The 24,062-nt window shown below is 42.9% G+C and overlaps 1 protein-coding gene across 2 annotated transcripts in view; it reads right to left on the reverse strand.

Moving 5' to 3' along the window:
• KNTC1 (kinetochore associated 1) overlaps positions 1-22,383 on the reverse strand; it is a 221,818-nt gene extending 199,435 nt beyond the window's left edge. For both annotated transcript variants that reach the window (XM_073676226.1, XM_073676227.1), the window contains exons 1-3: positions 22,281-22,383; positions 5,418-5,566; positions 1,837-1,957 (exon numbers count right to left, since the gene is read on the reverse strand). In XM_073676226.1, the coding sequence (XP_073532327.1) occupies positions 1,837-1,957; positions 5,418-5,549 (253 nt within the window). In that variant the 5' untranslated portion in view covers positions 5,550-5,566; positions 22,281-22,383. The remainder of the gene's footprint in view (positions 1-1,836; positions 1,958-5,417; positions 5,567-22,280) is intronic.
• Positions 22,384-24,062: the final 1,679 nt, after the last annotated feature.

The following is a 24,062-nucleotide window of genomic DNA, read 5'->3' on the forward strand; positions in this document are numbered from 1 at the left end:
GCACCTGGTCGAGGCAGAAAAAAGGGCTGCCACCCCAGACAGGGGAGCAGCCCGCTGCACAAAAACCCTCAGTGCACAAGAATGCTGTGCCTCGCCCAGATAGGGGCGCACAAGCATAGCCAAACACTGGAGCTGCCGAACCCAGATAGGGGCGCTGCTACGACAGCTGTCGCCATTCTTCCACGCCTGCGATAGGCTCCTTCCATCAAGGACAGGAAACCAAACTGAGGCGAGAGGGAGGGCCGCCCCCTTTTAAGCCTGTAGGTTACCTGTCCTTGGTGGGCGGATTCCCTCTCTCGTGGTGCCGTCATGGTCGACCGATAAATGGTCCTGTGCTATGACCGCCGACCACTAGGTGGCGCTCATAGCGACCAGCTCATGACAACCACAGGCGTCTGCTGCAGACCCTGGGTTGTCATGCCCACCCATCGGTGATACGCGACCACGCGACGGGGTCACCGATGGGCGGGGCAAGTGACGCGCTTGTGGCGCTGCGCTGTTAAATGCCGCTGTCAGAGATTGACAGCGGCATTTAACATGTTAACAGCCGCGGGTGGATGGCTATTCCACCTGCTGCTGTTGCGGGCACATGTCAGATGTAATAATCAGCTGACATGTGCTCGGTTCAGTGCGGGCTCAGCGCCGGAGCCCTCACTGAACCGGGGGATTACAGCCTGTGCGTAATAATACGTCACAGGCTGTAAAGGGGTTAAGGAGAGGTGGGAACGTGACATTGGTACTATAACCTCGGAACGTGACATTGGTACTATAACCTCGGAAGAATGGGAAGATGTGGTGGGGAGCGTTCCGATACTATCTACATGTGAGGCACATAGACTCTCACAGTTGTACTTATTGCATAGGGTATATAGAACTCCCAAATTTCTACAGCGCATTGGGGCAAGGAATGACTGTGTGTTCAAAATGTGGAGAGGAAGGAGCAGATCTTATGCATATCATGTGGACATGTAGGAGGGTCGCGGTATTCTGGAATGAGTGTGTGCAGTACATTAATAATGTGTTTGAGTGTAATCTACTCTTATATCCTAAAGTCTGTGCGTTGGGCCATGTAGAAAAAATAGGATGTGAAGAGAATGAAATAATAGCCGTTAAGAGGACTCTATACCAGATCAGAAAGCTTATAGCTGCACAATGGTTGGATCCCTCCCCTCTCAGGTTCCAGGAATTCTTGGATAGAATGCATCTTTTATTAAGAATAGAAGAGGGAGTGTACAAAAAGCAGAAGGCTATACGTAAATTTGATAAAATCTGGGGTAAATGGAGCACGTTTCATGGTTATCATATTATGTCCATTTTAAATATCAATTGAGTTTGAAATGTTGTGGTCTCTCAGGTTCTACTTAACTAATCACTGACTATTAGATATTATGCTCTGTATCCATGGATCAAATTATCAATGCTCTAACAGTTAGATAAGCTATATGATAATATGCGGTCTGTAATTAAATTTGTCTTTGCCATGTGGTTTTTGGGGGTGTAGTGGGCGGGGGGAGGGGGAACGGGTGGGTTTTGAAGGGCATTGCCAGTTGGGTGATGCCTCAATGTTGTTTATGTGTAATGTTAAAAAAGTCTTTTAATAAAAAAGTATCTGATTTAAAAAAAAAAAAGGATGCACTGAGCACTCTAACATGTGTGGTTAAGATTCAGTTTCTGCAGAACAGAGGCAGCGATTAGGGCACTAAATGTGTGTTTATAAGGAAGGCCTATATCCATTACAAGGCTATGTGCTTCGTTTATCCTGTCAGTTTGGGTAGACTCTCTTTATGTCATAATTTATTGAAACATCTGGGATAATATAATGGGTTCAAGACTTACCAAACTGTAGCTGTAGCAGCAGAGACTGGCAAATACTGTCAAGAAGACACACTGATTTGTCAGCAACAATAATGCATCCTTCGCTTGTATTACAGGCAAAAAGTTTCGGATTAAAGGAAACCTGAAACACAAAAAGGTACAGTCAATAAAAAAAATACAACATTGTCAATCTCAGCACTTGTAATCCAGTAACAGAGAAAAAAAAAAAACACATGACCAGGATGATTGAAAACAATTGTTATTCAATTAAAGTTAATCTGTGAGTAGGATCAACCCTCCTCAGCAGTCTATATGGGTATGCAGGTCATAGGAAGCTGAGTAAAATGATACCTTCATATCTGCAATCTGATATCTTATTCCAGAGAAATTCACATTTTCCTTATATATTAATGAGCTGTTCAGGACTATGGGTCGGACACTGATCTGTATGAGAATCTGTCTCCAGGGATTATTGTAAATAAAAGGGGGAGTTACCGGTGTGAGACATGTAACTCACATAGAACAGTAGAACTGAACTTTATCTTCTTACAAACAGGTTATCAGCTGCAGCTCTCACAGCTCTGCTGTATTGCAGCCCTGTCTGCCTGTGAGATGGAAGCTGAGAGGATCCTGCAGATGTGTCAGGCATAATCACACACAGCTCTGCAGTGAGATCAGGAGGGAAGACTCTTAGTGATCACATGTTTCACACTGGAGGGGCAGATTCTCCTGCACCTCAGTGTCCGGCCCATAGCCCTGAACAGCTCATTTACTTGAAAGAAAAATGTACATTTCTCTGGAATAAGACAATGGATCGCAGATATCAAGGTATCGCTTTATTCAGCTTCCTATGACCTACATGCCCATACAGACGGCTTAGGAGGGTTGATCCTACTGACAAATGACCTTTACATAGGAGTAGTGTAAGCCTACAGTATACCCAGATGGAGGCCAAAAGAATGTTCTTTCGACTTCCATCTGTCTACCATGTAAACATATGCCATGGAGTATACATTTCTTTACAATGGGTCCTTAAGGTGGATGGATGTCACAGCATCCATCCTAACTGTGGCACATGTCTCCTGAACATATGCGCCCTACAGTGGTTAAATCACAGTGTGTGACTTGCCAAAAATGGATAAAACTCAAAGTCAAAATCACACTGCAAAAATCAACATCTATTTTTCGCTTTATACAGAGGCAGGCATCAAGCAGATTGAGTTTTTTAAGGCATTCAAAAAGAAAAGGTTTTCCAAGAAAACACTGCTTCAGGAAACAATACTTTTTTTTAAAGGAGCTGTTGGAGGAGTTTTTCTTTTTCTGGAGCTGTTTTGAAGAGTTATGGAAGAGTTCTCTGCTGCCTTATGAATTGCCAGTGCCTAATTTGGGGTATGTGCACACAACATCTTCATTATGAAAAAGGAGCTGCCGAGGTTTTCCCCCCTGAAGCCGCTTTAAGAAAAAGCAGTCGTTTTCGCATAAGTACCTTCTATAGTGCTTGACTTGGACTCTTCTTCATTTATTTTATCACTTTTGTATTTCTTGTTCTGCTTTATTTAAATGAATGAAAAAAACGCAGCTAACACCTCCAATTGGCGTTTTTTTAGATACCTTGGTGCTAGGTTTTGAATGTTTGAACTATTTAAGCTTTCTCTGCATTTAGGATTGTGGTTCTCCTGTAGAAGAGGTCGGTACGACCCGGAAACGAGTCGAGAATAAACTACAATTGATTTTCACATATCTGCGTCTTGGGATCGTTCACCAGCAGCGCGGCACACCTACATTCCTTTTCCTGAATTATATCCACGTTGGATTCTTCCAACCAGAGGAGCAGGAGCACCTGGATTTTTGTTTTTTTAAGCCCTATAAGTGCTGTGTTCCTCACAGCCCAACCAGGTGAAAAACGCATAAACAACGAATGTTATCTGGTTAATTCCCTATATGCCCTCTTGTTAATTTCATAATATGGGCATACCCCTTTAACGGATCTGGATTTGGGGTTTTTGTTTTAAAAACAAAGGAATGGAGACAAGCTAGAATAGCATTTTTTTCATCTAAAATGGGTAACAAAACTGACCTGTTACAAACATGCATAGGAATGAAAAATACATTCACAACAGATGTCAAATGCACAGACAATCTTTCTGCATGAAAATAGGACGGTGCTGAAACCACTCATCTGAAAAAGCCCAAAACTTCACTTGCTTTGATTTGTTTTCAAATTACTTGAACACAATGCAGTACTAAATGCATTACTCAATAGAGCCCCTTAGAGTCACAATGTGGTTCATCGAACTCCAAGGTGTCTGTCGTCAGGTCGGGTAAAATAGTTCTTCATTCAGCACTTTTTGTCTTGTCAAACACCAGAGTATGAGCGACAAAGCTCCGACCCAACTGTGAACACAGATAGGAATTCAGTAGCACAGTCACATTTCCATCTTCGGCCGGCGATATGCATTAAAGGACATAAACACCTTCGGAAATAATTTTTTTCTGAACTTGTATTCTTGAAAAAAAAAAAATTAAGGCGCTACAATGTTTTCATCTCTGACAATCCATGAGTGAGCTCTTCTGACAGGAGAGTTTATAACTCACATCTTCCTGCTCCTGAGCAAAGTTAGGCCAGGTTCAGACGAGCATATGACAAACAGACAATTATCATCCACGTCATCTCAATGTCCATTTCTTACATCCGTATGGTATAAGTTTTTATACATCAACATTATAAAAACCGTACAAGACCAAATACAGTTTCCTATGTTAATATTTGGAATGTACCTGTAAAAATTGGATGCAATATGGACGATCTGTATGGGATCAGTTGTTTTTATTTTTACCTGCAGCATAAACTTGAATAGGCGAGTCTCATCCAAAAAAATAAACCGGAAGAGATTAGTACATGCTGCGATTTTTCATTTTTTTTTTCCACAGCTACTTAGTCCATGGGGAACAGTTCATCTGAACAGCCCTAAAGAGAAGCACTGGTCCGTGTTTTATCAGATCTGAACACAGACAGCACACGTATGTATCATATGCTCATCTTAAACTCAACTTTCATGTGGCCATAAAAATCACCTGACAGTACAGATTAAGGCCAGTTTCACACATCAATGAAACACAGACTGTTCTCACATTGGGAGACCTGGCCAGACCACTGGGTCTTATAACCAGAGCTAATACAGATGCAAAAACAGTCCGTTTTTCACGAATAAGTAAAATAGGCTCAAGGAAGATAGGAGTGATAAACTATCATATCAGAGCAGCTCACTATAAAGGATATGAAAGTAGAACACTACAAAGGTTTTAATGAAGCACAATTTAAAAAAAATGTAATTAGCCACAAATACAGGCATTTAAGAAAAGAACACCCCAGACATTGTCCATATATTTAACCATGATAACATTGCCAATATTTACATAAACTGACACCTCTAAATAATGATAATGATATTTTATACCAACTAGGTGACAACCTTGAAGATCATTCAGCCACCCAACTATGCCAGACTCCTGACCAACCAACAAATCTGAGTAATCCCACAAACATTGGGGCCACTAGGTTTCATATTTCACTAAAAGGGCTGTGCTCTATGAAGACTTACTTTTTCAGTGGAGGAGATTTTTAGTAGTGTGTCTACTTGGTACAAAGCGGTGCCGCTTTCTTGGCGAGAATCAATGTTCAAACGGCAACTCCCAGTGTCATCATTTGCTAAAAGCTCAATATCATTCCACATGTTGATGCTGCGTTTTCCTGTAAAGAAATATTATATATAATTAATGATGCACAGCAAATCTGCAAAAAAAATATAAAGTAACAGAACACTGATTAAATATTATTTAATAGAAAATTGTTATTTGGAAGATTTTATTTTTTTCCATGTTGTTATATCTAAAAAATAATAATAATAATAATCCTGTATTATGTTTTCCTGCCCTCACATTCAACAGTAAATCTCATAATAAACTGATATTTCCTATTCATAATGAGCCAGTATTAATCTCATTTTAATTATGGGAAGGTTTACAATTAAACAGATTGTCCAGCCTTAGGCTACAAGTCTGCAGTCACTACATGTGACTGCAGACTTGTAAATTGTCACATTGTGCGCACTGTGAGGATTCTCCAGTGCCGGAGCCAGAAGCAGGCAGGCACATGATCGCAAGAATGTGATTTGCATACAGTACAGACCAAAAGTTTGGACACACCTTCTCATTTAAAGATTTTTCTGTATTTTCATGACTATGAAAATTGTACATTCACACTGAAGGCATCAAAACTATGAATTAACACATGTGGAATTATATACTTAACAAAAAAGTATGAAACAACTGAAAATATGTCTTATATTCTAGGTTCTTCAAAGTAGCCACCTTTTGCTTTGATGACTGCTTTGCTTTGCACACTCTTGGCATTCTCTTGATGAGCTTCAAGAGGTAGTCACCGGAAATGGTTTTCACTTCACAGGTGTGCCCTGTCAGGTTCAATAAGTGGGATTTCTTGCCTTATAAATGGGGTTGGGACCATCAGTTGTGTTCTGCAGAAGTCTGGTGGATACACAGCTGACAGTCCTACTGAATAGACTGTTAGAATTTGTATTATGGCAAGAAAAAAGCAGCTAAGTAAAGAAAAACGAGTGGCCATCATTACTTTAAGAAATGAAGGTCAGTCAGTGCGAAAAATTGGGCAAACTTTGAAAGTGTCCCCAAGTGCAGTTGCAAAATCCATCAAGCGCTACAAAGAAACTGGCTCACATGAGGATCGCCCCAGGAAAGGAAGACCAAGAGTCACCTCTTCTTCTGAGTATAAGTTTATCCGAGTCACCAGCCTCAGAAATCGCAGGTTAACAGCAGCTCAGATTAGAGACCAGGTCAATGCCACACAGAGTTCTAGCAGCAGACACATCTCTACAACAACTGTTAAGAGGAGACTTTGTGCAGCAGGCCTTCATGGTAAAATAGCTGCTAGGAAACCACAGTTAAGGACAGGCAACGAGCAGAAGAGACTTGTTTGGGCTAAAGAACACAAGGAATGGACATTAGACCAGTGGAAATCTGTGCTTTGGTCTGATGAGTCCAACTTTGAGATCTTTGGTTCCAACCACCGTGTCTTTGGGCGACGCAGAAAAGGTGAACGGATGGACTCTACATGCCTAGTTTCCACCGTGAAGCATGGAGGAGGAGGTGTGATGGTGTGGGGGTGCTTTGCTGGTGACACTGTTGGGGATTTATTCAAAATTGAAGGCATACTGAACCAGCATGGCTAACACAGCATCTTGCAGCGGCATGCTATTCCATCCGGTTTGCGTTTAGTTGGACCATCATTTATTTTTCAACAGGACAATGACCCCAAACACACCTCCAGGCTGTGTAAGGGCTATTTGACCAAGAGGGAGAGTGATGGGGGTGCTATGCCAGATTATCTGGCCTCCACAGTCACCAGACCTGAACCCAATCGAGATGGTTTGGGGTGAGCTGGAAAACACAGTGAAGGCAAAAGGGCCAACAAGTGCTAAGCATCTCTGGGAACTCCTTCAAGATTGTTGGAAGACCATTTCCGGTGACTACCTCTTGAAGCTCATCAAGAGAATGCCAAGAGTGTGCAAAGCAGTCATCAAAGCAAAAGGTGGCTACTTTAAAGAACTTAGAATACAAGACATATTTTCAGTTGTTTCACACTTTTTTGTTAAGTATATAATTCCACGTGTTAATTCATAGTTTTGATGCCTTCAGTGTGAATATACAATTGTCAAAGTCATGAAAATACAGAAAAATATTTAAATGAGAAGGTGTGTCCAAACTTTTGGTCTGTACTGTGCTTCCGGACACATTCCAGCTAGACGTGCCCGACCTCGCTCAATACATTTGCATTAAGCAAGGCCGCACACGTCTAGTCGGCACATGACCTATGTATGCAATTTGCTGGCACTGGACAATCCTCACAGTGAGCACTGACTGCAGACTTGTTGCCCAAAGCCAGACAACCCCTTTAAAGGGAACTTGTCACGCAATTCATGCTGTACAAAAGACAGAGCAGCATGAATCAGAGTCAGGCTGCCCGAAATATAGTTTAATGATCCCGCAGGGGACCATAGAAAGAGACCAGACTAGTCTGATGCTGTCCTCGGCTGGCGTCTTGATAAGTCTTTCATGTGTGTGTACTTAGCGAAAGACCAGTCAATCATCTGGTGCAGCGCTGTGAAAATCTGGACAGAGACAACCCGGACTAGTTTAACCTGCCCCAATAATTCCCAGTGTGATCATCAAACTATACAAACGTCGGACCATTTCAGAAAAAAAATACCTGACTGCAATCGTGCAGCCAGGCTCTGATGCATATTGACAGTGGTTTATACAGCATGAATAGACTGACAGGTTTCCTTCAAAGTTAACACTGCTGTGGGGCAAATTACAGAGAATCCACCATTTTCAATAGATGCAGCTCACCTCCTCCACCTCCCTGCACTGGTCACTGAGCATGCCTAGAACACTCTCCCATAGAAGGCAATAAGCCATCTCCAGACAATAGCTTCTAATGTCTTTGTAGTTGCTCTGTAACGTAAATTTCTGAATTCTATCAGGGCAGGACCCATAATTATGTACAAAAAATAAAGAAACTGTCAATCCAGATAGGAAAATGATACGGACATGCATTATTTGCTTTTGATAATTAAAAGATACATGTGATATATTCCTATTAGCTCCTTCCCAACATGGAGATTTTACTCTTGTTTTTTCCTCCTCTTCTCCCCAGACCCATAACTTTTTTACTTTTTGTCGATAAAGATGTATGGGGGCTTGTGTTCTGCGGACAAATTGTACTTTTGAATTACATCATCCATTTTATCATGTGATCTGCTGGAAAATGGCAAAACAATTCTAAGTGTGACAAAATTGTGCAAAAAAATGGAAAGTGGGTTTTGTTTTTACGACGCTTGATATATAGTAAAAATGGCTGCAATATGATTCTACAGGACAGTTCGCTTACGGCGAAACCAAACATGTGGTGAAAAAAAACAAAACAAACATTCGTAAAAGAAAATTTCACTTGTGTCGCCCTTTTCTAAGCCGTACACTGATTTCATTATTCGGTCAATGGAGCCGTATGGCAAATTATATTTTGCACCCTAAGCTGACATTTTTGTCAATACCATTTTGGGTTAGATCTGATGTTTCGATTGCTTTTTATTGCATTTTTGTTTGGAGTTGCAGAGGTTGAAAAATAAAAATTCTGCCATTTTGATCCTGTTTCTCATTACAGAATTTACCGATTGGGTCAATTAATTTTATATTTTAATAGGTTGAACTTTTAGGTACATAGAGATACAACAGGTGTATTTTTTTATTTTTAATGGGGGGAAAAAAGAGGGTGATTACAATTTTTATATCTTTTATTTTTAAAAATGTTTAAGCTTTTTTAATTTTTTTTATTGAATTTTATAGTCCCCTCTGGGAACTTAAACCTTCGATTGTGTAATGAAAAAATCATGGTCTCCTTTAAACTCCAGCCATAAATTAGCTATCAGAAGTAATGGTAATAACAGGCAACCCATCGGCGCCCCACCATTGTATTATAGGTTGATCAATGGGTGATTAGAACAAATCAACAGTGACATCTAACAGCCGCAACCTCCACTATGCTTCATTCATGACATTTACTAACAGATGATGGCTGAGTAACACAGCCATCATCTGCCAGGAAAAATGCAGGCTCGGAAAAAAAAAAGAAGGCCAAACAAGCTAAGGAAAGCAATGAAAGGGACCAGCTACATGACATACAAGTACATCATATGTCAAGAAGGGGTTAAACAATTAAGTACTTTTTACTCTAGAACATTCTAGAAACAATAATCAATCCCTAACTCCCAAGGGTTTTGAATTCATTACAATTAAGTAACGTGCTTGATCATTGACTCAAAATTTGCAACCAGAATGTTCAAGCAAGTGCCTCACTCATTTACATTTTATGCTTAAAGGGAACCTGTTAACTGATTAATGCCGCCCAAACAACAATTAATTCTGCAGGGCCCCATCAATCAAAAAAAAGAAGACAAAAAGAAAAGAGCCCTATAAAATTTTACTTTTATTCCTATAGTTAAGAACAATACATAAAGTTAGTGGAGGATATAAAAATACACATGTCGAGTATATAGATTGTATAGTGTAGTGTAGGGAGGGATAGGGTTAATATTTCTGACTCTCTGTTTTCTTTGCCTCTGGGGCTGGAACCCAAAGGCTGAGTTCACACGATGCGTTTTTCATGCGTTTCCGCGGCGTTTTTGCAGTTGCGTAAACGCCGCAGAAACGCATGAAAAACGCATGGTAGAAGGGCAGCAATGTTCCCCAATGGAAATCCGCATGTGCTGTGCCCATGATGCGGATTTTTCCGCAGCGTAAACGCTGCGGTCAAAAATCCGCAGCATGTCAATTAATTTTGCGGAAACGCTGCTCTTTTGCCGCCATTGACTTGCATTAGACCGCATGGAATCCGCATCACTGTATATGTTGATGCGCTTTTCATGCGGTCTAATGTGCGGATGGTACCCGGGTGTGGATGAGAGGACTCTCATCCAGACCCAGGTACCATTAAAAAAAAAAGAATAAAATAAAAAATATATATATTCTCACCTTCTGACGGCCCGCGCTGCGTCCTGCCGGCTTCCCGGGCACTTCGCGGTTGAATGAAGAAGGACCTTCGCTGACGTCAGAGTCATGTGACGGGTCACGTGACGCTGACGTCGGAAGGTCCTACAGTCTTCACTGCCGGCAGCCGGGACCGAGCGAAGCAGGACACCGGGGGCCATCAGATGGTAACGTATAGATTTATTTTTTATTTTTTGACATTCACACACTATATAAATCCATGCCGGTTGCATGGATTTATATAGTGTGAAGTTGTCAAGCACTTTCCAAGTGATGCTAAAATCGCTTGGGAAGCGCTTGTCAACCCGCATGCGGAAATGAAAGTGAAGACCGCTTCATTTCCGCATGTCCCTGGCAGGAAACCGCATGTACAATCCGCATGCGTTTTTTCCTGCCAGAGAGATGCAGAAACGCTCAGGAAAAAATCCTGAGCATTTCTGCATCGTGTGCACATACCCAAATAGTGGTGAATGCAGTAGCGCCCCCACTCCTCCTCGTTTGACCTCGCTATAGTCCCTTATTGACCCTATACACTAGCAATCTAATACCTCTCCGACGACCCCTGATACTTTCCAGGACCTGGGGTTGCTATGGCAGCTGGAGGTCACATGACCGCCTCCAGATCTGCCATATATGGTGTCCTGCATGGCTCAGCCTGCAGCTGAAGCCTGGCAGGAGAGACAGTGTGAAACAGTCAGCGAAGATCTCATGTAATGTAATATATGTCTATTACATTACATGAGATCAGTGATCATAAAAATAAAAATTAATGTCCCATACAGGGACTAAGTAAAAATGTAAAAAAAAGTAAAAAAAAAAGTTTTTAAACTGTTAAAAAAAAAAATCACAAAATAAATAAAAATAAAATATTAAACCAATAAATCCGTATATTTTTACAAAACCAAAAAAAGTACACATATTTGGTATCGCCGCGTCCGAAACAACCCGAGCTATAAAACTGTCACGCTAATTAACTCCTTCTGTGCACACCGTAATAAAAATAAATAAAAAACGGAGCAAAAAAATATGCTTTTTCATCATATCGCCAAACAAAAAGTGGAAAAAAATGCGATCAAAAAGCAAAATAGAAATAAAAATGGTACCGCTGAAAACGTCATCTTGTTCGGCAAAAAAAAAGCCGCCATACAGCTCCATCAGCCGAAAAATAAAAAAGTTATAGCGCTCAGAATAAAGCAATGCAAAAAAAATTTTTTTCTATAAAATTGTTTTATTGTGTAAAAGCGCCAAAACATAAAAAAAAATACAGTAAGTGTAGTATCGCTGTAAACGTACTGACCCGAAGAATAACGCTGCCTGATCACTTTTACCACACACAGAACGGCATAAAAAAAAAACTCAAAAAACAATTCCTGAATTGTTGGTTTTTATTAATTTTACCTCCCAAAAAACGGAATAGAAAGCGATCAAAAAATATCACGTACCCAAAAATGGTACCAATAAAAATGTCAACTCGTCCCGCAAAAAACAAGCCGTCACATGACTGTCTGCCGAAAAATGGAAAAATTATAGCTCTCAAAATATGGTGATGCAAAAACTAGATTTTGCAAAAAAAAGCGTCTTTTAGTGTGTGACAGCTGTCAGTCATAAAAACCCGATATAAATCTGGTATCTCTGTAATCGCACCGACCCGAAGAATAAAGTAATCTAATCAGTTATATCACACTAGGAACGGCGTAAAAAAATAAATAAAACCAATTCTTCACCTGCTATTGATTTGTTTATTATGTCTCCCAAAGATCGCAGTAAGGCTCTGCCCACATTTATCCTGCGCTGAGCGCTTACACCAGAGTTTCCATGTAAATCTCTGAAATACGTGATTCAGCCGGAACCCATGACGGAAGATTCCCTGTAATGAGGCAGATATAGGCCACTGTGGACGCCGTCTAGCCTGGGATCCCACGGTGTCATTTGTTTTAGGCGTGCATAAAAGTGCGGTTGGCCACAGTTTTGTGCACTTCTCAAAAAAAGGACACCGCTAAACAGAGGCCAGACGGAGTCCAGAGTAACTCTGCTGCCTCATTACAGTGAATGGATCCCGCAGGGGTTTCATCTGAATTACATCACTTGGAAATTTAGATGGAAACCCCGATGTAAGTGCTCAGCCTAGAGCGCCGGATAAATGTTACGTAAAATGTTCCCAATAAAAGCTTCAACTCAGTCCTCAAAAAAAGCTAGTCCCCACTCAGGTCCGTCATCTGTTAAAAATATAAGGGACTTCCAAGTTACTGGTAGCAGAAAGGCTCTGGAAAAGCAAAATGGCCCTTGCCCCCCAAAAGAAATTCAGAAAATTTTGTGCTCCAAATTCAAATGCCTATTCTACAATAATTTGTTCTCCAATTGTCAAATAGCGCTCCGTCCCCCCCAGATCTCACCGTATGGCTGAGCGGTACGATACAGCCACATATGGGGTATTGACACTTTTAGAAGAAATTGTGTGACACATTTCGACACCATTTTTACCCATTGCCCTGTGTGAAAATGTAAAATCTGAGGGTAAAACATTTTTTTGTGGTAAAAATATAATTATACTTTTTTCACTGCCCAATGGTATAAATTTAAAAATTAAAAAATACTCACTACTTCCCTGGATGAATTCCTTGAGAGGTGTAGTTTACAAAATGGGGTCACTTGTGGGGGTTTCTGCTGTTTCGGCATGTCAGTGACTCTTCAAATGTGACATGGTGTCTGCCACCTATCCCAGCCAACATAGCGCTCCTTTCTCTTCCAAACCCTGCCGTACACCAAAGCAGTGGTTTTCCCCCACATATGGGGTATCGGTGTACTCAGGAGAAATTGCACAACAAATTTCATGGTGCAATTTATCCTGTTATCCTTATGATAATACAAGATTAGGGAATGAAAAATTTTTATTTTTACGGCTCAATATTATAAACTTCTGTGAAGCAGCTGGGGGTGCAAGGTGCTCACCACACATCTAGATAAGTTCCCTAAGGGGTCTAGTTTCCAAAATGGTGTCACTTGTGGGGGGTTTCCACTGTTTAGGAACATCAGGAGCTCTCCAAACGCAACATGGCGTATGCTAATTATTCAGACAAATTTTACATTCAAAAAGTCTAATGGCGCTCCTTCCCTTCCGAACCCTGCAGTGCGCCCAAACAGTGGTTTTCCCTCACATATGGGGTATCAGCACGCTCAAGAGAAATTGCACAAAAAAATTTGGGGTCCATTTTTTCCTGTTACACCTGTGAAAAGAAAAAAAATTGGGTCTAAAGTAACATTTTTGTGAAAAAAGTTAAATGTTCATTTTTTTCTTCCACATTCCAAAAATTCCTGTGAAGCACCTGAAGGGTTAATAAAGTTCTTGAATGTGGTTTTGAGCACCTTGAGGGGTGCAGTTTTTAGAATGGTGTCACTTTTGGGTATTTTCTGTCATAAAGACCCCCTCAAAGTGACTTCAAATATGATGTGGTCCCTAAAAAAATGTTTTTGTAAATTTTGTTGGAAAAATGAGAAATCGCTGGTCAACTTTTAACCCTTATAGCTCCCTAACAAAAAAAATGTTGGTTCCAAAATTGTGCTGATGTAAAGTAGACATGTGGGAAATGTTATTTATTAAGTATTTTGTGTGACATATCTCTCTGATTTAAGGGCATGAAAATTCAAAGTTTGAAAATTGCAAAATTTTCGCCAAATTTCCGATTTTTTCACAAATAAACGCAAGTTATATCGAAGAAATTTTACCACTATCATGAAGTACAATATGTCATGAAAAAACAATCTCAGAATCAGGGGAATACGCTGAAGCGTTCCAGAGTAATTACTTCATAAAGTGACAGTGGTCAGAATTGAAAAAATTGGCCCGGTCACGAAGGCAAAAACAGGCTCTGGTGCGAAGTGGTTAAAAGTGTCTTTCCATTCAGGAAAAAATAAACAATCTGACTGTCCCTGTAAGGAGTCCCCCAAATCAGTAACCTTTATTTTCTCTTTTTAGCTCACCCTTCAGGTTTGTTGTTGTTCACACTCTGATTTCTTCCTCTGTATCTCTAGACTACATTTCTCAAGAGGCCATGAGCTCTGCCTTCTTTACCAGAGCTGTATTCATCCTACAGCTCGCTCACTCACACCAACTCCACCTACAAAGCACCATCCTGAGACTACTATTCAGGCTCAAAATGGATAAATCCCTGCCCACACTGTTTCTCCCTCCTATTATGCAGTGAGACTCCTGCTGTGAATAATGTTCTAGATGGGACACTGGCACCACAGAAGCTCAGCGCACTACAGGAGAGCAATGAGATATGCATTTATTCTAGAGTGATCTAACACTCTCGAATACCCAGAGTTTTGAAAACTGTAGGTCACCTATCTGACCTTTTTTTGTTCATTTGCACTTGGTAATGGATCAAGTTAACAATGGATGAAGCATAACAAAAAACTTCTGGTTTTCATCTGTTTTTAATAGATCCTCATTGACAATCCGATCCATAATAGAATAGGACACAATCAATCTCACGGATTTGTTTTTTTAAAAAAAGATCTGCTCGGTGGATCAATGAAACCCTAAGTACGTGTGTGTTGTCAGTTTAAAAAATGTGCAATGGATGAGTGAATGTAGCCTAAGACACAGCCAGAACCAGAAAACAGGCTAGTTCTTGGATTCTCAGTCTGGTATCATTCGAAAACTAAAATTCAAGCTTCAGACTCTATACTCTACCTGCTACAAATGATTAAACCCAAAACAAATCACATACTGCCATTCTAAGTTAAACCCCAATCCCTCCCCCAACTGTGCTTCACCTTAAAATTTAAAGGAGTTGTCCGAATCTTACATATTAATAACATATCCATACGATAGGTCATCAATATCAGACTCGTGGAGATCAGACACCCAGTATATCCACCGATCAGCTATAATTTGCTCTGATGGTTGCTGGATATAATCAACACATCTGTTCATACACTGTCTAGTCCATATATGTAAAACTCTGTACCACAGAGTGGTTTTATTTGGCCCGCGACACCAGAACCACCACCCCTATATGGGGCCCATTACTCTGTATGGAGGACTACGTGGGGCCCATTACTCTGTATGGAGGACTACGTGGGGCCCATTACTCTGTATGGAGGACTACGTGGGGCCCATTACTCTGTATGGAGGACTATGTGGGGCCCATTACTCTGTATGGAGGACTACGTGGGGCCCATTACTCTGTATGGAGGACTACGTGGGGCCCATTATTCTGTATGGAGGACTACGTGGGGCCCATTACTCTGTATGGAGGACTACGTGGGGCCCATTATTCTGTATGGAGGACTACGTGGGGCCCATTATTCTGTATGGAGGACTACGTGGGGCCCATTATTCTGTATGGAGGACTACGTGGGGCCCATTATTCTGTATGGAGGACAGCGTGGGGCCCATTATTCTGTATGGAGGACAGCGTGGGGCCCATTATTCTGTATGGAGGACAGCGTGGGGACCATTATTTTGTATGGAGGACTGCGTGGGGCCCATTATTTTGTATGGAGGACTGCGTGGGGCCCATTATTCTGTATGGAGGACTGCGTGGGGCCCATTATTCTGTATGGAGGACTACGTGGGGCCCATTATTCTGTATGGAGGACTACGTGGGGCCCATTATTCTGTATGGAGGACTACGTGGGGCCCATTATTCTGTATGGAGGACTACGTGGGGCCCATTATTCTGTATGGAGGACTACGTGGGGCCCATTATTCTGTATGGAGGACAGCGTGGGGCCCATTATTCTGTATGGAGGACAGCGTGGGGACCATTATTTTGTATGGAGGACTGCGTGGGGCCCATTATTCTGTATGGAGGACTACGTGGGGCCCATTATTCTGTATGGAGGACTACGTGGGGCCCATTATTCTGTATGGAGGACTACGTGGGGCCCATTATTCTGTATGGAGGACTACGTGGGGCCCATTATTCTGTATGGAGGACTACGTGGGGCCCATTATTCTGTATGGAGGACAGCGTGGGGCCCATTATTCTGTATGGAGGACAGCGTGGGGACCATTATTTTGTATGGAGGACTGCGTGGGGCCCATTATTCTGTATGGAGGACTACGTGGGGCCCATTATTCTGTATGGAGGACTACGTGGGGCCCATTATTCTGTATGGAGGACTACGTGGGGCCCATTATTCTGTATGGAGGACTACGTGGGGCCCATTATTCTGTATGGAGGACTACGTGGGGCCCATTATTCTGTATGGAGGACAGCGTGGGGCCCATTATTCTGTATGGAGGACAGCGTGGGGCCCATTATTCTGTATGGAGGACAGCGTGGGGACCATTATTTTGTATGGAGGACTGCGTGGGGCCCATTATTCTGTATGGAGGACTACGTGGGGCCCATTATTCTGTATGGAGGACTACGTGGGGCCCATTATTCTGTATGGAGGACTACGTGGGGCCCATTATTCTGTATGGAGGACTACGTGGGGCCCATTATTCTGTATGGAGGACTACGTGGGGCCCATTATTCTGTATGGAGGACAGCGTGGGGCCCATTATTCTGTATGGAGGACAGCGTGGGGACCATTATTTTGTATGGAGGACTGCGTGGGGCCCATTATTCTGTATGGAGGACTACGTGGGGCCCATTATTCTGTATGGAGGACTACGTGGGGCCCATTATTCTGTATGGAGGACTACGTGGGGCCCATTATTCTGTATGGAGGACTACGTGGGGCCCATTATTCTGTATGGAGGACTACGTGGGGCCCATTATTCTGTATGGAGGACAGCGTGGGGCCCATTATTCTGTATGGAGGACAGCGTGGGGACCATTATTTTGTATGGAGGACTGCGTGGGGCCCATTATTCTGTATGGAGGACTACGTGGGGCCCATTATTCTGTATGGAGGACTACGTGGGGCCCATTATTCTGTATGGAGGACTACGTGGGGCCCATTATTCTGTATGGAGGACTACGTGGGGCCCATTATTCTGTATGGAGGACTACGTGGGGCCCATTATTCTGTATGGAGGACTACGTGGGGCCCATTATTCTGTATGGAGGACTACGTGGGGCCCATTATTCTGTATGGAGGACTACGTGGGGCCCATTATTCTGTATGGAGGACTACGTGGGGCCCATTATTCTGTATGGAGGACTACGTGGGGCCCATTATTCTGTATGGAGGACTGCGTGGGGCCCATTATTCTGTATGGAGGACAGCGTGGGGCCCATTATTCTGTATGGAGGACAGCGTGGGGCCCATTATTCTGTATGGAGGACAGCGTGGGGACCATTATTTTGTATGGAGGACTGCGTGGGGACCATTATTCTGTATGGAGGACTACGTGGGGCCCATTATTCTGTATGGAGGACTACGTGGGGCCCATTATTCTGTATGGAGGACTACGTGGGGCCCATTATTCTGTATGGAGGACTACGTGGGGCCCATTATTCTGTATGGAGGACTACGTGGGGCCCATTATTCTGTATGGAGGACTACGTGGGGCCCATTATTCTGTATGGAGGACTACGTGGGGCCCATTATTCTGTATGGAGGACTACGTGGGGCCCATTATTCTGTATGGAGGACTACGTGGGGCCCATTATTCTGTATGGAGGACTACGTGGGGCCCATTATTCTGTATGGAGGACTACGTGGGGCCCATTATTCTGTATGGAGGACTACGTGGGGCCCATTATTCTGTATGGAGGACTGCGTGGGGCCCATTATTCTGTATACTAGTTGGCCCACGACTTAGTCCAAGTTCTTCATTTTGACCCTCTGTGTGTTTGAGCTTGACATCCCTGGTCTAGTGGCTGCTGCTGAATACTACACCCTTTCTTCTATTCAAGATTCAAGCTGGGGACGAGTTGATTAGTCCAAGAGTTGGGTCCCCAAGCCTTCTTCAGCCTGCTTACCTAGACTATAGATACAGTTAGGTACAGAAATATTTGGACTCTGCATGGCTCTATTTTGGATTTAAAGTGAAACAAATGAGATACAATTGAAGTGTAGACTTTCAGGTTTAATTAAAGGGGGTTGAAGAAAAATATCTGGTGAAAGGTTTACGAATTCCAACCATTTTTCTATGCAAATTGTCTCTTCAGAGAGGAAGAGGACAAGAACTCTGGCATCACCTATTCCTAAGAGTTAATATCAACCCTTTAATGAAGATTGGCATATGACTTAGGATAAAACCCAATAGTAGAAAGAAATCGCTGCACAGCTGGACACTGGTGCTCGAGTAGGGGCCGAACCCGTACAATATTATAGAAAAACCTCGGCACTCGGATTCGTTCAAAGAAGTACAATTTTAATGCAGTCCATAAATTAACAAAACGTTTCGGTCAAACAGACCTTCATCAGTACACTGCAGAACATAAATGAAAAAACGTGAGTAAATCCAAGAAAACATAAATCACAATGAAAAAACATGTAGATTAGCATGTGGCATTAGTTTCGCCACAGGGCAAGAGAGAATGATCTGACTGGGGTCAAGTCTGTGGGAAAAGGTGTAGGATCCTTGCTAAAAAATGCGGATGAGCTAATACAGGTAATAGATTAAGGTATCTCCTACCAGACTGCTTGAAAGAGGTAAGGCATGAGTGCAGGGGTAGAGGACTCAGTGTCTCAGTACAGCACAAAACTACCTGGGAAGTATAAAATATGGAGCTTAGTTACCATATGCTTATTTGTGTGGCAGGAGTATAGGGATAGCATACCTTAGATACATCATATGTAAAGAGCCTCTTGCCCTGTGGCGAAACTAATGCCACATGCTAATCTACATGTTTTTTCATTGTGATTTATGTTTTCTTTGATTTACTCACGTTTTTTCATTTATGTTCTGCAGTGTACTGATGAAGGTCTGTTTGACCGAAACGTTTTGTTAATTTATGGACTGCATTAAAATTGTACTTCTTTGAACGAATCCGAGTGCAGAGGTTATTCCATAAGGCTGTGTGGCCACGATGCGTTTTTAATGCGTTTTGCAGCTGAAGAAACGCATTAAAAACGCATGGTAGAAGGGCAGCAATGTTCCCCAATGATAATCCACATGTGCTGTGCACATGCTGCGGAAATTTCAGCTGCGGATTATCATTGTGGAAAAAAACGCAGCACTACCAATTATCTTGCGGAAATGCTGCGTTTTCGCCGCCATTGACTTGCATTAGAACGCGCAAATTCCGCAAGACTGCATCTGTACTTGCGTAATTGGTGCGTTCTAATGTGCGGATGGTACCCGGGTGGAGAGGAAAGTCTCATCCACACCCAGGTACCATTAAAAAATCTGTAAAAAAAGAAAATAAAAAATAAATGTATATTTACCTTCTGGCGGCCCGCGCTGCGCTCCTACTTGCTTCCCGGCACTTTGCAGTGGATTGAAGGACCTGCGCTGACGTCAGAGTCACGTGACGGGTCAAGCGACGCTAACGTCGGCAGGTCTTTCAATCCACTGCTGCTGGCAGCCGGGACCGAGCGAAACAAGCCAGCGCGGGCCATCGGAGGGTAAGTATATATTTATTTTTAAACACTCTCTCAGGTCACACTATATAAATCCATGCTGTTTGCATGGATTTATATAATGTGACCTAGTTGTCACAAGCACTTTCCAAGTGATGCTAATCGCTTGGAAAGCGCTTGTCAACCCGCATGCGGAAAGGTCAGTGAATAACGCTCCATTTCCGCATGTCCCTGGCAGGAAAACGCATGTACAATCCACATGCGTTTTTTTCTGCTCGGTAGATGCAGAAACGCTCAGGAAAAAATCCTGAGCATTTCTGCATCGTGGTCACATAGCCTTATATTAGGATAAAACCCAAACCAGAATCTCAATTTGCAGACACAGTGTTTTGGGGTGTTGCCCCTCATTATGAAAAGTATGAGATCTGATTTGGCTAGGTGAGAGATTCTGGACTGCGGTCTAAGGGGTAATGTTTCTCCTTGTGGAGAGTGTGACATGTCAAGCCTGGCATGTCAGAGTGAGGACAGTTAAAAGCCATTCATGCTCCGCTGGGAAATTAAATAGGCAAATTGCCTCTTCAGAAAGGAGGAGGACTAGAACTCTAGCGCCACCCATTGGAAGCAGCGATCCTAAAAGTCAATATAAACTCCTCAACGAGCCTTGCAATATGACTTAGGATAAAAGCCAAATCTAGCCAAATCAGATCAAATACTTTGCACTGAGGAGGGGCAACACCTCAAAACACCATGTCTGCAAATTGAGAAAGTGATCACTTATCCTATGAAAAGTCGATAGCTTTCACCTCCAAGAATATCCCTTTTATATACGATTAATGTAACTTTCTTCAGCAAGCATACATCAATATAGCATTGTTGGAAAATAAAGTTGCATGAGGTCCCATTCACAAGACTGGGAATTTTGGAATTCTGTAACGCTCATACAATCTCCTCTCCTGCAGAGTCTGCGTTTACTTTGTCCTCATTCAGATGTGTGTGTTTTGTGTTTTTCAAGGATAGAATACAGACCCATTACAGTCTATGGGGCAGTTCACATGACAGCCATTTTGTATGGATTGACCACAAAAACAAACGGAGTCACTGATCAAACCCACCCATTAGAGTCAACGAGTGAAAAACTCAGAGAGCAAACTGATACCATCCAAGTGCTGGCATTTTTTCCTGTTTAATGGCCAAAAGCTTTGAAATTTTTACTGTTTGCAAAAGGTTAGGTTCACACGAGCGTATGAAAAACTGCTCAGTTTCATCACGAAACGCTGGATGATTTTTTTTCTCACTTGTCATCTGTGTACAGTCCATAGGCAATTATTTTTTTTACAGCAGCTATTACTCATTTACAATTTCCTGTTACAGAATTGCAATGTGTCTGTAAAAATCAGATGTTATACTGTGGCTCCGTATGACGTCCGATTTTATCTGTGCACCCAATGACTTCAATGGTCGAGTCTCCTCTGATTTACACAAGTAACTAGTGCGGGCTGCGATTTTTTTTTCACACGTAGATTCGGTTAACCTAATCGAATTCAGTTCACTAACTAGTGAATAAATGGTTATCTGCACTACCCCATTGAATAACATTGGCCCAACCGCTGCCCGTTTTATTCACGGACAGGATTCGGAGCGAAAATATGGTTGTGTGAACGATCCCTAAGAGAAAAGTGGATGCCACACTGATGGTAAAAATCCGATCCAGTACACGGATTTAGAAAAAATTATGTCTGATGCTTAATGAGGGCTAATTCATCAGCGTAAATGGCGGCTTTTAGGGACGTCCTTCTTGGGTGTCTGCGGTGTAAAATGTCATCCTCTACCAGCTCCACCTTCATGCCGGCCCTGCGGTTACACATTTGGACACTGGGCATCCCGGCATTACACACAACAAACACATTGGCACAACACTCACCCTGGGTGCATCCACATTTGCCAACTCTTAAGAGAGATCTCCCCATGTTTCCAGAGTTTTATGTATAATATTCATCATCCCTATTTTACATCATGTGAATATTGCCATGCTTTAACATATGGAAGAAATAGAGGGGGCTTCCATTGGACAAACCATCTAAGAATGGGCAACCCCCCATTAGGCAGAGCAGGGGCCTCTGTGCACAGCAGCATGCCCTCACATCACCACTATGATCAGTAAACATTGGGCCACCAGCCCCCCGGCCTGAACGGTGCCCATCAGGACTCTACCGTGAGAGGACATTAGTCTGGAGCATTGGATAATCCGGAATGATGGAAAGCCGGCCCTGACAGCCATGTGAGGCGGCTGCTCGCCCTGTGTGCATGGTGCATACACTCACCAGGCCGCCCGCTCCACCCACCTCACCCGTCTATCAATCACCTCACCCCCTCACCCGCCGATCACCTACCCGCGGCGCCCGCGAGCACTTCATACGCTTGAATCTGGCGGGAAGGGGACAGTGACGTGGGGTTGCTAGGTTACACTGACGTCACGCCCCGTTCCCAGAATGCTCAGCGCGAAGACGGCTTCCTTTGTGTTTCCTCATGCGGGTATTCGTGCCCGGTTGAGCCTAGAATGTATGGGCTCCTTCCAGGTCCTGACTGCAGCCCATACATTCTAGCATCTTCACTAATGAGCCAGCTAGAATGTATGGGCTGCAGTCAGGACCTGGAAGGAGCCCATACATTCTGGAAGATAGCAGAATCTATGGGCTCCTGTCAGGTATATATTATTGGAGGCAGCAGAATGTATGGGCTCCTGTCAGGTATATATTATTGGAGGCAGCAGAATGTATGGGCTCCTGTCAGGTATATATTATTGGAGACAGGAGAACGTATGGGCTCCTGTCAGGTATATATTATTGGAGGCAGGAGAATCTATGGGCTCCTGTCAGGTATATATTATTGGAGGCAGGAGAATCTATGTGCTCCTGTCAGGTATATATTATTGGAGGCAGGAGAATGTATGGGCTCCTGTCAGGTATATATTATTGGAGGCAGCAGAATCTATGGGTTCCTGTCAGGTATATATTATTGGAGACAGGAGAACGTATGGGCTCCTGTCAGGTATATATTATTGGAGACAGGAGAACGTATGGGCTCCTGTCAGGTATATATTATTGGAGGCAGGAGAATCTATGTGCTCCTGTCAGGTATATATTATTGGAGGCAGGAGAATGTATGGGCTCCTGTCAGGTATATATTATTGGAGACAGGAGAACGTATGGGCTCCTGTCAGGTATATATTATTGGAGGCAGGAGAATCTATGGGCTCCTGTCAGGTATATATTATTGGAGGCAGGAGAATGTATCGGCTCCTGTCAGGTATATATTATTGGAGGCAGGAGAATCTATGGGCTCCTGTCAGGTATATATTATTGGAGGCAGGAGAATCTATGGGCTCCTGTCAGGTATATATTATTGGAGGCAGCAGAATCTATGGGCTCCTGTCAGGTATATATTATTGGAGGCAGGAGAATCTATGGGCTCCTGTCAGGTATATATTATTGGAGGCAGGAGAATCTATGGGCTCCTGTCAGGTATATATTATTGGAGGCAGGAGAATGTATGGGCTCCTGTCAGGTATATATTATTGGAGGCAGGAGAATCTATGGGCTCCTGTCAGGTATATATTATTGGAGGCAGGAGAATCTATGGGCTCCTGTCAGGTATATATTATTGGAGGCAGGAGAATCTATGGGCTCCTGTCAGGTGTATATTATTGGAGGCAGGAGAAGCTATGGGCTCCTGTCAGGTATATATTAGTGGAGGCAGCAGAATCTATGGGCTCCTGTCAGGTATATATTAGTGGAGGCAGCAGAATCTATGGGCTCCTGTCAGGTATATATTAGTGGAGGCAGCAGAATCTATGGGCTCCTGTCAGGTATATATTATTGGAGGCAGGAGAATGTATGGGCTCCTGTCAGGTATATATTATTGGAGGCAGGAGAATCTATGGGCTCCTGTCAGGTGTATATTATTGGAGGCAGGAGAAGCTATGGGCTCCTGTCAGGTATATATTAGTGGAGGCAGCAGAATCTATGGGCTCCTGTCAGGTATATATTAGTGGAGGCAGCAGAATCTATGGGCTCCTGTCAGGTATATATTATTGGAGGCAGGAGAATGTATGGGCTCCTGTCAGGTATATATTATCGGAGGCAGGAGAATGTATGGGCTCCTGTCAGGTATAT

Source organism: Phyllobates terribilis, unplaced genomic scaffold (genome assembly GCF_046119375.1).
Source record: "Phyllobates terribilis strain yellow unplaced genomic scaffold, ASM4611937v1 Scaffold_1__5_contigs__length_1240528914, whole genome shotgun sequence".
Classification (NCBI taxonomy): Eukaryota; Metazoa; Chordata; class Amphibia; order Anura; family Dendrobatidae; genus Phyllobates; species Phyllobates terribilis.